Consider the following 13,189-nt stretch of genomic DNA (forward strand, 5'->3'; position numbering starts at 1 on the left):
TGGAAACCTGTTAGGTGCTGCACAAGTAGAAGAGTCTTTATCTGAGGACAGCGTTCAGGTTCTCATTAGTTTTTTCCCAGGCTGTAAATCCCAGTTTATGTACAGTAATTCTCTATCAGAGTTTCTAGACATTTTAGTACTTCAATCTGGATGCTCTGTGGTTCATTAATATCCTTCACATCCATTATGGCTAGAGCAGAACATATACTCCATATGTAGCCCGACTACTAAATAGTAAAGAAGTGCTGTTACCCCTTGAATTTGGCTTTTTAAAAACATTTGTTTTAATAAAGTTGAAATTTTATGTATATATATATATACATATATATTTATATTTATTCTCCCTATCTTCACTTCAGAAGTTAAGACATTCCTTTGACTTTTGAGCTTTATCAATCAGACTTTTGGGCTTCTTTTATACAACTACTTTTAGGTTAAATTTTTTCCCCATTATGTGCTTGTGTTTTTTATGTTGTTTTTAATTCTAAATGCAAAATATTATTTAGTCTTATTTTTTGTGTGTTATTTTGTGCTTACCAGATTATATTATCAAGACTTGCAAATTTCAATCTGTCATAACATATTAGCACCTATTAGTTTTTCCTCGCAACTTTATCATTTCTAAATTTAATAAGCCTTTTGTGAGATGATAAACTACGTGAACATTTTGACCCCTCCTTCACAACTTTGTCACGTCTGCATCATTCTTTCTTAATGTTCAAGGCCAGAGCCATTAATGCTTTTGATTCTGCCTATCCCATTTTCTCCAGCACATTGCTCCATCTTTTATCAAACTTCTCTATCTCAGTCTCATATTCAGTCCTTGCTCTTCCTAGTAATCCAGCTGTAGAGATATACTCCATATGTAGCCCGACTACTAAATAGTAAAGAAGTGCTGTTACCCCTTGAATTTGGCTTTTTAAAAACATTTGTTTTAATAAATATAAATATATATGTATATATATATATATAAAATTTCACATAAAAGTGCAAAGACATTATATACAGACGACATTGCAGTATTGTTTATAAGAGAGAAAAAAGGTAAAGCACTTAAATATTTTTCAGTAGAGGATTGGTAAACTATCTTAAATATACAAGAATACTTACACAGTTATTTTAAAAAGTTAAATATCTACTGATGTGGAAAGATAACTTCAATGTATTAAATTTTTCAGAGTATATTACATAATAGAATGTAGAGTATAATTTTACTAATTTCAATTGTGTAAAAAAATGTTTATATGGAGAGATACAAATGTATATGTTTATAAATGCCTGGAAAATGTCTGGAAAGATAAGTTCCAAACTTAATGGTTGGGTATTATTAGAGGGATGCCTGAAATGAGAGGTTGATGTTAAAGAATTGGCATCCAGAATAGAGATGAGGACACATTTAAGAGATGCATTTTTAGCATCTAGTACAGTGAGTGTAGGAAAGATACTCAATACTATGTGTTTGATTAGTTGTTAGTAAGTCAGTGCCCAAAGTCTTTGGTATGCCATTAGAGACTTGTCCCTAGGTTGATGCTAGTGAGCAGAGGTTAGAGTTCAACCAGCTCATATGTCATCAACCCTCTGTCTTGTGTATAAGGATGTCTTGGAGTTTGCTGAAATCAAGGTATTGTGTGTTTGTGCTGTTTCATTTATCCATCAGTTTTATAACCTTTTAAAAAAAAAATGGGGGTAAAAACTTCTGTTGATTTCCATGCATTAGTTAATTTTCTATTTAATCTCTTTGGAATTTTGTTGACAGTTTTGATACCAGATGTGATGGTTTATAATCTCTAGAATCTACTATTCCAGACTTTTAGGAGAAGCACTTTTAAGCTACCCAACTAGAAGTTTGATATCTTGGGGGAAAAAATGAGTTCCTAAGACTTAGTGTTTGGCTTTAATTATGCCTTAGAACTTGAATGATTTTCTTTTCTCCTTATACTTGGTTCACTTGTTTATTTTTCCTTTGTGGAAAGATCAAAATTACCCTTTACTTCATTAGTAAAATTATCATGAGTTCTTTGTAAGCAACAACTAGGTTTTAAATTCTTTAATTTCCTTGTGATACTGAGCACATGATTGTTGATAAATCATTGTTAATTATTTGAGCCTGATCAAGATCCTGGACAAAGAAAAACTATAATAACTTATTCTACTAAATTAAACTTCTAAACTCATTGTCTCATTATATTCAGGCTTACAATAATTTCTTTTAGGCTTTGGAATATTACAACTTACTCAGTTTGTATATGTGTATCTGTGGAAATGTCAAATGAGTGGCCTGTCTGGTTTTGGTTTTAAAATTTTGTGAGACTCTCTCTTTTTAGCACTATGCATCGAATATACCAAATCAAAGAGAAAGTGGACAGTTTTAATGATAGTTGCAAAGGAACGGTAAAATGAAAATTGGAAGTAGTATAGCTTCACCCTTATAAAAGAAGAGGAGATTAGGATAAAGTTTGTTTTAGTTAGATATAAAATTCTTATATACCTTATCAAAATATGCTTTAAATTTTATGCGTGTGTGCACGTGCACGCAAGCTTGAAATGATTTTGTCTCATTCATAGGCTCTGAAGACAGGACTCTCAAGAGATTCTCTGAGGTGCAAAAAGAAAGACGAGAACAGGCACAGCGGACTGTTTTAATACATTGCCCAAATAAAATCAGTGAAAAAAAGTTTCTCAAATATTTATCCCAACATGGACCAATTAGTAATCATTTCTTCTATGAAAGCATTGTAAGTATTTGAAAAATAGTATAATTTATTCTTTTTTATTGTCATTTCTTGCCTCTACAAATGGTAATATTAGATTCTCTTTTGCTATCCTACATCTTTCTTTATAGAAATTTCTTTAATGAGGTTTGTTTTTTGGATATGAGACTAAAAATCTTTACAGGACTATTACAGAATTATAAGTTATTTGTAACTGAAGGATTCCATAATTTGAACACTTCAGATAGTCCCATTATCTTAAAGATAAAGGCCAGAGGGTCGGGATCTTTGTTTTGCCCTTTTATATTCTGTTTCAACATTCTTTTCAGCTTCTCTTAACTATTATCCCTTTATAATGTTCTTTTTCTTTTTCTTTTTTTTTTTTTTATGCCTACAGCACCTGATCTTCCTAGGTGGTGTCTCATCCAAGTACTAACCAGGCCCGACTCTGCTTAGCTTCTTAGATCAGATGGGATCGGGCATGTTCAGGGTAGCATGGCCATAGATTCTTTTTCTTAATTTGCTTATAATGATTAAAACCAATGCTTGTGTAAGAAGCATATCATTTGTAAATTTTAAAAATTAATAGTTTCATGTTATGATAATTGCTTTGAAATATGAACAGTGTTAAATATATCATTTTGAAATGTGTTTTTTTAATGTTTTTGGTGTAGGGTCTTTATGCCGTTGTAGAATTTTGTCAGAAGGAAAGTGTAGCTTCTCTGCAGAATGTAACTCGTACTCCGAGCATGGGAACAGAGGCTGCAATTCCATTCAGATCACGTTTCTTCAGTTTAAAGTTGAAGAATCCATCAAACCAGATTTCTGAACAATCACATATACCATTTAGTAATCACTCGCCACCTCCAAACAAGAAGCTTTTTAAATTACTTTGTGATGCAGAAAGTGTAAGTTTATAGGTATACTACCCCAACTTTTAAAAATATGTATGTGTTTGACAGAATTTTTTATGTGCTTACTAAATATTCAGACTACAGAATATATTGAAATGTGAAAGTAATCCTTCCCTACTCCCTGCCCTCACACTCCATTCGGACTCCTCAGAAGTAACCGCATTTTTCCAAAGTTTTGGGCTTTTAAACTAGTCAGGCTTGCTTTTGTCAACATAATGACATAATTTGTATATGGCATTGTTCTCAAATTTTAAAATACCTTATTTCTGGTTTTATCTCTTTTTTTTCCTACTCTAATGTTTATATTTTGTGTTTTTCTTACTTAGACTTGTCAAAGGTTTAGCTAGTTTAGTTGTCCTTTCAAAGAATCAATTCATGATTTTATTTATCAGAATACTATTTTTTGGTTTGATTTTCTAATTTTTAAATTTTACTTCTCACCTTTTATTTTCTTTTTCTTTTTCTTGGGTTGAATGCTTAGTTCAGTTATTTTCAATATTATTTTCAAACCTGGGCATTTAAGGCTATGATTTATATTTTAAATATTTAACTCAAGTGTACATCTTCAAAACATGATCATTTGAGCATCAGTCTTCTAAGTATATATAATATTTGGATTGTTATTCTAAGGAACAGATCTTGGGCCTTCATTACTTGAAGCATTGCTTATTTCTAGTGTTTCTTTAACATTAGTCTTTAATGTCCCCCAGCTTCTTTAAAAATGATTATTTTGCCCTCCTTTTCTTGAGAATTTTACTATATTCATTTTCCTACAACAATACTTGATACTCATTGCCTAAGAAAATTCGTAGTTTTATTTCCGGCCAACTTTTATTTTGCTATTGTCATCATCCCTCAGTGCTTTTTAAAAGGTATTTTTAAAAAATCTACTTTTAAGGCTGAAGAAAAAAAGATTGCATATTTTTAAGGTAGGTCTCCACAACCATTAAATCTCTGGAAGTAAAATGACAGTTATTTTATATGACCTGTACATTTTCTATATTTTGTTGTTTTTGCTTTGGCCAGCTAGATAGATGATCAGCTGAACATTCTGTTGAAGGAATTCCAGCTAACAGATGAGAACACCAGGCTCCGATATCTCACCTGTTCTCTTATTGAAGACGTAGCAGCTGCCTATTTTCCGGACTGTGCAGTCAGACCCTTTGGTTCTTCGGTGAACGGTTTTGGGAAATTAGGGTGTGATTTAGACATGTTTTTGGATCTGGATGAAATTGGAAAATCTGATGCTCACAAGGTAATTATATTTCTTTAGATCACTAAAATTAAGGTATTAGAAAAGTAAAGAAAATCTTTGAATAAAATTATAACTTGATTTCTAACCTTAGTAAACATTGTGGTCTGTTCGATATTGATTCTTTGGAATTGTAAAGTCTTTCTTTGTGTTTGTCTAATATGTGATCATTTTTTGGTGAGTATTCTACATATTCTACATATGAAAGAAAAGAGCTATTATTTATAGGAGTTCAGAAATTTTTCGGTTAGGCCAATTTTTTGGTTATTGTGCTATTCAAATTATCTATATCTTAACTAATTTTTTATCTATGTCATCTAGTTATTAAAGTATTTTTAAATCTCATGAGCTTTACTTTCTCCTTCAAACTCTTTTGATTTTTGTTTTATTTAAAGGCTAATGTTAAGTACATACAGGTATATAGGTATATGATTATCATATCTCCTTATTGGGTTCATTTATCATTATATTACGTCCTTTATAAATGCTTTTTTCTTAAATTCCTTTTGCTTGTTTACATGGCCACTTGCTCTTTGCCTCACATATCTTCTTCCATATCTTTATTTGTAGCCTTTATGTATATTCTTATATTATTTGGATTGACTTCTAATTTTCATTTCCTGTGCTTTTTCATTACTTTCCTTTCCTCCTCCTATTGAATTAGTGCTTCTTTTATTCCTGTCCCCCTTTTCCTCTTACAGTTTAGAATTTATATGTTCCATTTGTGTTTTATTAACGTGTAACAAAGTAAGGTTAAACAGTATCTCTGCCATCCTCCCAAACTAAGGGATGTTTTAATTTAATTACAAATTTGAAACAATGTCTGTGTTTTTATAAAATATTAGGTTTTTTTTGACTCTGTCTTTATGCATTTCAAACTAGTAATCATCTCTCTGTGTGGATGTCCAGTTGACACTTCAAACTTAGCATTTTGAAAACAAAACTTATTTTTATCTCCTTACAAATACTCTTTATACGTTTTTATATTAGTGGTATTTTAGCTTTTCTGACATTTGCTATCTCCTTTAATTCTGTTTCTAATTTACCTTTTGTGTCTACCCCTTCATTTATGTCCTCAAAGCTATATCACAGAGTCCCTTATAAACCCTCACTTAGGTTATTATATCAACATTTTTGCTGTCTACCTCTGATTTCTTGTGTCATACTTTGCTAATCCAGCCTTTGGTCTGTGCTAGAGTTATCTTAAAACACAGGTTGGGTCTTTGCACAAACTTAGAATGGTTTGTCTCTTCTGCATAATATTGAAATGACCTGACAATTAATTTTAGTAATTATTTGTCATTACATGTTTGCACACACCTAGTTTCCAGTTATATCATTTAATTATCATTTCTGGACTTGCAGAATGTGACTAATAACCAAACACTCTTCTGTCCCTCCAGTGAGGAATGCTTGTTTCCTCTATTCCTTGACAGTCATTTCTTGCAGCTTTCAAGGACCATTTTTGAGAGTACCTTCCTTTTTTTAATAAATTTTATTGTTCAATGACAGTTGGCATACAATATTAGTTTCAGTGTACGGCATGATGATTAGATGTTTATATAACTTACAAAGTGAGCACCCTGATAAATCTAGTACCCATCTGACATCATTACATACTTATTACAATATCACTGACTATATTCCTTATGCTGTGCTTTACATCCCCAGGACTATTTTGTAACTACCAATTTGTACTTCTTAATCTCTTCCCCCTTTTCACCCACCCTCTTGTCTGACCACCATCAAAATGTTCTCTGTATCTATGAGTTTGTTTCTTGTTTATTTTGTTCTTTAGATTTCACATGTAAGTGAAATCATACACTATTTGTCTTTCTCTGCCTGACTTATTCCACTAGCACAATACCCTCTAGGACCATCCAAGTTGTTGAAGATGGCAAGATTTCATTTTTTTTTTTTAATGGCTACGTGATACTCCATTGTATATATAGACCACCTCTTTATCCATTCATCTATTGATAGACACCCATGGTGCCTCTATGTCTTGGCTATTGTAAATAATGCTTCAATGAACATACAGATGCACTATCCCTTCAAAGTAGTGTTTTGCGTTTGTTTGGATAAATGCTCAGAAGTGGGATAACTGGGTCCTTCTTTGTCACTTGTTATAGCCTTTGTTTTAAAGTCCGTTTTGTCTGGGATAAGTACTGCTACTATAACATTTTTTTTTTCCATTTTCATAAAATATCCTTTTCCATCCCTTTCAGCCTGTGTGTGTCTTTCAATCTTAAGTGAGTCTCTTATAGGCAGCATATATGAAGATCTTGTTTTCTTATCCATTCAACTACCCTATCTTTTGATTGGAGCATTTAGTCTATTTACATTTAAAGCAATCATTCTTAGATATGCAGTTATTACTATTTTATTATTCATCTTTTTCATCTTTTTTATTCTTAAAGAAGTCCCTCTGACATTTCTTATAATACTGGTGTGGTGTCGAGGCACTCCTTTAGTTTTTTCTTCCCTGGAAAGCTCTTTATCTGTCCTTTGAGTTTAAATGATAGCTTTGCTGGGTAGAGTGATCTTGTTTGTAGGTCTTTGCTTGTCATTTACTTTGCATATTTCGTGCCAATCCCTTTTTGGCCTACAAAGTTTCTATTGAGAAATCAGTTTTATGGGAGCTTCCTTTTAGGTAACTAACTGCTTTTAAGATTCTTTCTTTATCTTTAATCTTTGGCATTTTAATTATGATGTGTCTTGGTGTGGGCCTCTTTAGATTCATCTTGTTTGGGGTTCTCTGTGCTTAGTGGGCTTATATATCTATTTCCTTCAGATAGGGAAGTTTGCTGTCATATTTCTTCAAATAGGTTTTCAGTCCCTTTCAGTCTCTCTTTTCTTTCTGGTACCCCCATGACGTGAATGTTGGTACACTTGATGTTGTCCCAGAGGCCCCTTAAACTATCCTCATATTTTTGTATTTTTTCTTGTTGCTATTCTGATTGTTTTCTGCTACCTTATCTTCTAAATCACTGATTTGATCCTCTGCTTCATCTAATCTGCGGTTGATTCCCTCTAATGTAGTCTTTATTTTAGTTGTTGTATTCTTTATTTCTGACTAGTTATTTTTTTATGTTTTCTAAGTTTCTGTTTTTATGTTTTCTGTCTCCTTGTTAAAGTTTTCACTGAGTTCAGCTACTCTTCCCCTGAGTTCATTGAGCATCCTTATAACCAGTGTTTTGAACTCTGCATCTGGTAGATTCCTTGTCTTCATTTTGTTTTGTTCTTTTTCTGGAGCTTTGTCCTGTCCTTTCATTTGGGACATGTTTATTTGTCTTCCTGTTTTGGCCGCCTCTCTGTGTCTGTTTCTGTGTATTAGATAGGGCTCTTATGTCTCATGGTCTCAGTAGAGTGGCCTTATGTAGTAGATGTCCTGTGGGGCCCACTGGCACGGTCTTTTCTAGTCACCTGAACTGCGTGCTCCACGTGTGACCATTGTATAAGTTGTGCATGCCCTCCTGTTGTAGTTGAGTCTTGGTTGCTGTTTGTACTTCAGTGGGAGGGACTGATCCTCAGGCTGTAAGGTTGTGAGGGCTGGCCAGTGAGGGGCTGATTCCTCCAAGTAGGATTCGCTTTAGCAGGGCTCTGGTTCCTGCCCAGTCTGCCCTTTGGGTGTATCATTTTTAGATGCAGCCTTGAATGGTTCTCCAGGTCATTGCAAAGGCAGCCACTAGGTGGGCCAGCCCTGGTGTTTCCTGGGAGGGGTCCTGCTGCAGACCAAGTTTAGCCTTAGCCCGTGCCCTTCCCCAGGGTCACCTGGCAAACATCACCAAGCAATCTGCAGATGGCTGCTACCCTCACTGCGCTTGAAGGTGCTTTAAGAGGCCAGGCTGCGAACCGAGATTGCTGCCACTAGTGCTGGGCTTAGGGCTGCCTAACAAGAGGTACAGGGCATGTGGACGCTAGATGATGCTTGTTTGGGTTTTGCAACATTTGAGTTTTGGAGAAAGTCCACGGCATGAGCCAAGACAGGCTATTTGTATGGAAAAGCCATTGGAAATGGCTTGAGTGGGCCTGCAAGTTGGGTGAGGCTGGGTCTTGGGAATCACCAAGACCACGTTGGTGGAGACTCAGGTACGATGGCCACCTGTGTCTGCATGCCGGGTTGGGGTGGGGGGGACAACAAAAGAATAATGGTTTCTGCTAGTACTTATGTCTGGGAGAAAGCTGCCACTCTAGCCCTCACCTTGAAGCCATTTCCTCCCTTTTTATCTCCTGTACCTTTTGTGCGGCTGCTCCAGTGCTAGAGCTCAGAGCCAGTGAGTCCATCAGTGAGTAAGTCTGTGTGGGCCTCTTAAGAGGAATGTCTGTGACTCAAGCCACCCTCTATCTCAGCCATAATCTTCGCTGATTTTCACAGCCAGAAGTTGTGGGGACTTCTCTTCCTGGCACTTAAATCCTGGGCTGGGGAGCCCAGTGTGGGGCTGGGGCCCCTTGCTACTCCAGAGGGAATGTCCTCAGCCGAGATCTCTCTCCCTTTTCTTAACCTCCACATATGGGTGTGGGACCAGCCCACTCCAAGTCTTCAAGGCTTTTCCTACCAGTCTCGAGGTGCCCTCTTCTGTGTGTTCCCAGTTGTAGGACTTCTGTTCAGCTAGAATTCAAGGAACTCCCAAAGATAACTGTTCTGTAGTTTAGTTGTAATTTTGATGAGATTGTGAGGAGGCAAGCACATTGTTTTCCTACTCTGCCATCTTGATTGGAAGCCCCTGACTCTACTGAAACCATCCTTGATTTTTTTCTCCAGTGCAGTAAAAATCAATTTTTTTGGTAGTTTCTTGCTCATATTTCTATCTGTTTGCAAACCCTATGTTATTTTAGTTAGTGGTTGATATGTGTCTCTCATTATATCATAAGCTTGGGCAGGACAGGAACCATGTCTGTTCATTTTCTTATCCTAAGTAGTGCCTGGAATACTTAATGTACTCTGTATATACTTACTGAATTGAAACTGGCCAAGGAACGCAAAACAACCATTTCATCAAAATGAAATGGCTCAGTCTTATACTGACATATACTTGAAATTATATTAAAAATTTCTTACAAAGACACTTAAACTGTATTAGGCTATGTTAAATAAATCAGCAGTCCCCAACCTTTTTGGCATCAGGGACTGGTGCTCCTATGAGAATCTAATGCCTGATGTTCTGAGGTGGAGTGGAGGCGGTGATGCTAGCGCTGGGGAGTGGCTGCAAATACAGAGGGAGCTTTGCTTGCTGGCTCACCACTTACCTCCTGCTGTGTGGCCTGGTTCCGATACCGGTCCGTGGCCTGGTAGTTGGGGACTCCTGAAATAAATGTCTTCACTGGATAAATAAGTAGCATAGTAATGTGTTGTAATGACTAAAAGCCTATGTTCTAGAGTCAAACTGCAGAATAGTAATTCTACTTACTATCTGTGTGATCTTGGTAAGTTATTTACCTTCTCTGTGCCTTAAATGTCTTAGCTGTAAAATTGGGATAGTGCTATGGCACCTATCTCATAGAGTGCTTGTCAGGATTGATTGCACTAATATGTGTGAAACACTTAGGACAGTGCTTAGCACTTAATAAGTGTTCAAATGTTGACCACAATCAGCAGCAATATTATTAATTTTATTATGCAAATAGGAACCACAAAATTTTTTTAACAGAGAGAAGGAGTTGGAAGCTTTTAGTTGGGTCTTAGATTTCTGAAATACAGAGGTAGTATTTAGAAAAATATATTTTAAAAGATAGTGTTCTAGTCTCAAGCAATGATATAATTTGACATTATTTTGTCTGTAGGTTTAATTATGCAGTGTTGTTATATACTTTGAAATATTTGCTTAGTATTATAATAGCTTTGGTAATAAAACATTAAAAATGAAATATAATGAAAAAGGGAAGCATCAGATTCATAAAGCAGCTTCTTTGGCTACTTATTGTAGTTGTGAACTCTCCTTATCCTTCTTGATACTTTGTGGGTTTCTTCTGGTGCTCCATTTTTGTTTATAAATCTGTGTGTGCTTGTTTTATTCTTTAGCCCACGTTGAGGGCAGTTAGGAAGAATGTGTTAGACTCTTGTTTGTCTTATAGCACTTTGTAGAACATCTTGTGCAGGACAGGTACTAAACAGATGCTTTGCTAATTGAATAGATGTAATCGAATAGATGAAAGTTATTTACCAACTAAAATTATAAATTTTCATAATTTTTTTAATCTGCGAAAGATGCTTACGTGTGAAGTGTATCACTTGTCACAAAGATCATTTAAGCACAAATTCCTAAGCTAAAATCTGCCTTTGCTCTCTCCTTCAGTTTTTCTTTTTCTGATATTATATCTTAATATAAGTAACAGAGATAAACATTGGCGGCTAAACCCTATTTTCTGTCATATAAATCAAGGATCTCCAACCCCTGGGCCGTGGATCAGTATCAGTCATGGCCTGTTAGGAACCAGGCTGCACAGCAGAAGGTGAGTGGCAGGTGAGCAAGCAAAGCTTCATCTGTATTTGCAGCTGCTCCCCAGTGCTAGCATCACCACCTCAGCTCCACCTCAGATCATCAGGCATTATATTCTCATAGGAGCACCAGACCCTGGTGCCAAACAGGTTGGGGACCACTGCTCTAAATTATTGCTGTGGTCAGGGTGTTTAAACGTCTGTTTTGTCTTTATTAGATATTGGCATAATATTAGAGTGCTTAGGAAGAACATGTAATAATATTTTAAATTTCATCTGAAACTAAGTAGTGCTATCAGGAATAGCAAAATTAATAAATATTTATTGACTTAGCTGCCTATGAAGAATTTTTCCAATTTTTATTTAGGTGATAGAGGAGAGTAATTTTTGAGATCTTGCTTTTGCTTGTAATAGATGTGTTTTATTATCTATACTTCATAACTGCAGTGTTTTATTTCTATTCAGAATCTATTTATCTCATTAACTCATGTGATTCTCCATCTCTTGCTTCTTACGTCATTCAGATTAGACTAGGTCATGCTGTGGCAATAAACAACTGCCAAGTCTCAGTGGCTTAACACATCTCTGGTTATCTCTTGCTTGGGCTGTGTGGCCAAAGCAGGTCAGCAGGGCCACTCTAGATATTGTATCTAAGCACCTAGGTTGACCAAGGTTTCATCGCCTGTGTTTATACCGTCACTGAGCAATGGCAAGGCAAAGTAGAGGATGAGCCTTGGTTCTTTAAAAGCTTCTAGTTGGAAGTGAGGCAAGAAGCCTTTGCTCATATTTCATTGGCAAAAACAAGTCATGTGACTGTGCTTAACCTTAGGAGGGTAGGAATGTGTGGTATCCTAAAAGTTAGAAAGGTATACAGAGTATTTGGTGAATAGCTTTAATAACGGTCACATTCCCACTCATAGTTCAGTTTCTCCAGTTTTCTGGCTCTTAATTCCATTAGTCAGATCTATTTTTCTCTGGTATCATTTTCATTTCTGTTAATTTCAGTGATTTTATTCTCTCGTTTATAGTTAACTTTTTAAAAATCTCATTATCTCTCCTCTATTCTGAGTGTGTCTACCCCTTCCTGCGCATCGAAATTCAGCTTTACTCCTCTACCCTTTTCTGATACTACTTTCCTTTTTGACAGCGCTTTATTTGTTAGACAATTAGGGTGGTATCTTTTTTCTCACCCTTATTGCCAACTATATTAGGTAATATTTTTTGGTAGCATATAACAAATTAACTCAAACTAGCTTAAACAAAGGAAAAAAGGAAGTAGAGGAAGCATCATAGAACCCAGGGTTAAGAGTCTTAGGAAATGACTGGAAATGGGACATATAAACTATCAGAACTTATGAAGTGTTCTCGCTCTCTCCCCACAAATTTGCTTTATCTATCTTTCTTTCCTTCACTCCCCTCTTTTATTCCCCCCAGTTGACATTTTCATCCTCGTGGTATAGAATGCATCTGAGCTACACATTTCAGCCACATGGTAGTCTCTGAACCTCAGTTCTAATTCCTGGTAGAGATCCCTGGATGAATGAATGGTACACTCTTGCAGTGCTTAGATCAGCTGTCCATGCCTGGTCCACTCAGTTGGGAGTAAGGGGTTAGATTTCCATGATAAACATTGTTGGAGCCTGCATCCTTTTAGTAGGAATGAGTTCTAGAAAAATTGAGGGTAGAGTCTTATTAAGCTGCATAGAACTCCTAAAAGGTGCCTCCCACACAAATAATTCTGAGGTGAGTGACCTCTTTGTAAATTAGCTCATTTATGTGAGTATTCATTTGGGATAATTTCCTAGAGTTCTAATAGCTAGTCAAATTTTATACATTTAAGGTTTCAATAGCTATTGAAATTGTCCAAAAAGTA

At 35.7% G+C, this 13,189-nt stretch overlaps 1 protein-coding gene and 1 pseudogene across 1 annotated transcript in view; one reads left to right on the plus strand and one right to left on the minus strand.

Annotated features, from left to right (window-relative positions):
• The window catches only part of MTPAP (mitochondrial poly(A) polymerase), a 27,447-nt gene that overhangs the window by 3,955 nt on the left and 10,303 nt on the right, over positions 1–13,189 (plus strand). Inside the window, exons 2-4 of the mRNA XM_006924175.3 lie at positions 2,566–2,735; positions 3,386–3,619; positions 4,656–4,880. Of these exons, the coding sequence (XP_006924237.2) occupies positions 2,566–2,735; positions 3,386–3,619; positions 4,656–4,880 (629 nt within the window). The remainder of the gene's footprint in view (positions 1–2,565; positions 2,736–3,385; positions 3,620–4,655; positions 4,881–13,189) is intronic.
• Positions 3,100–3,218, minus strand: LOC112472856 (annotated as a pseudogene).

This window comes from Pteropus alecto, unplaced genomic scaffold (genome assembly GCF_000325575.1).
Source record: "Pteropus alecto unplaced genomic scaffold, ASM32557v1 scaffold269, whole genome shotgun sequence".
NCBI lineage: Eukaryota > Metazoa > Chordata > Mammalia > Chiroptera > Pteropodidae > Pteropus > Pteropus alecto.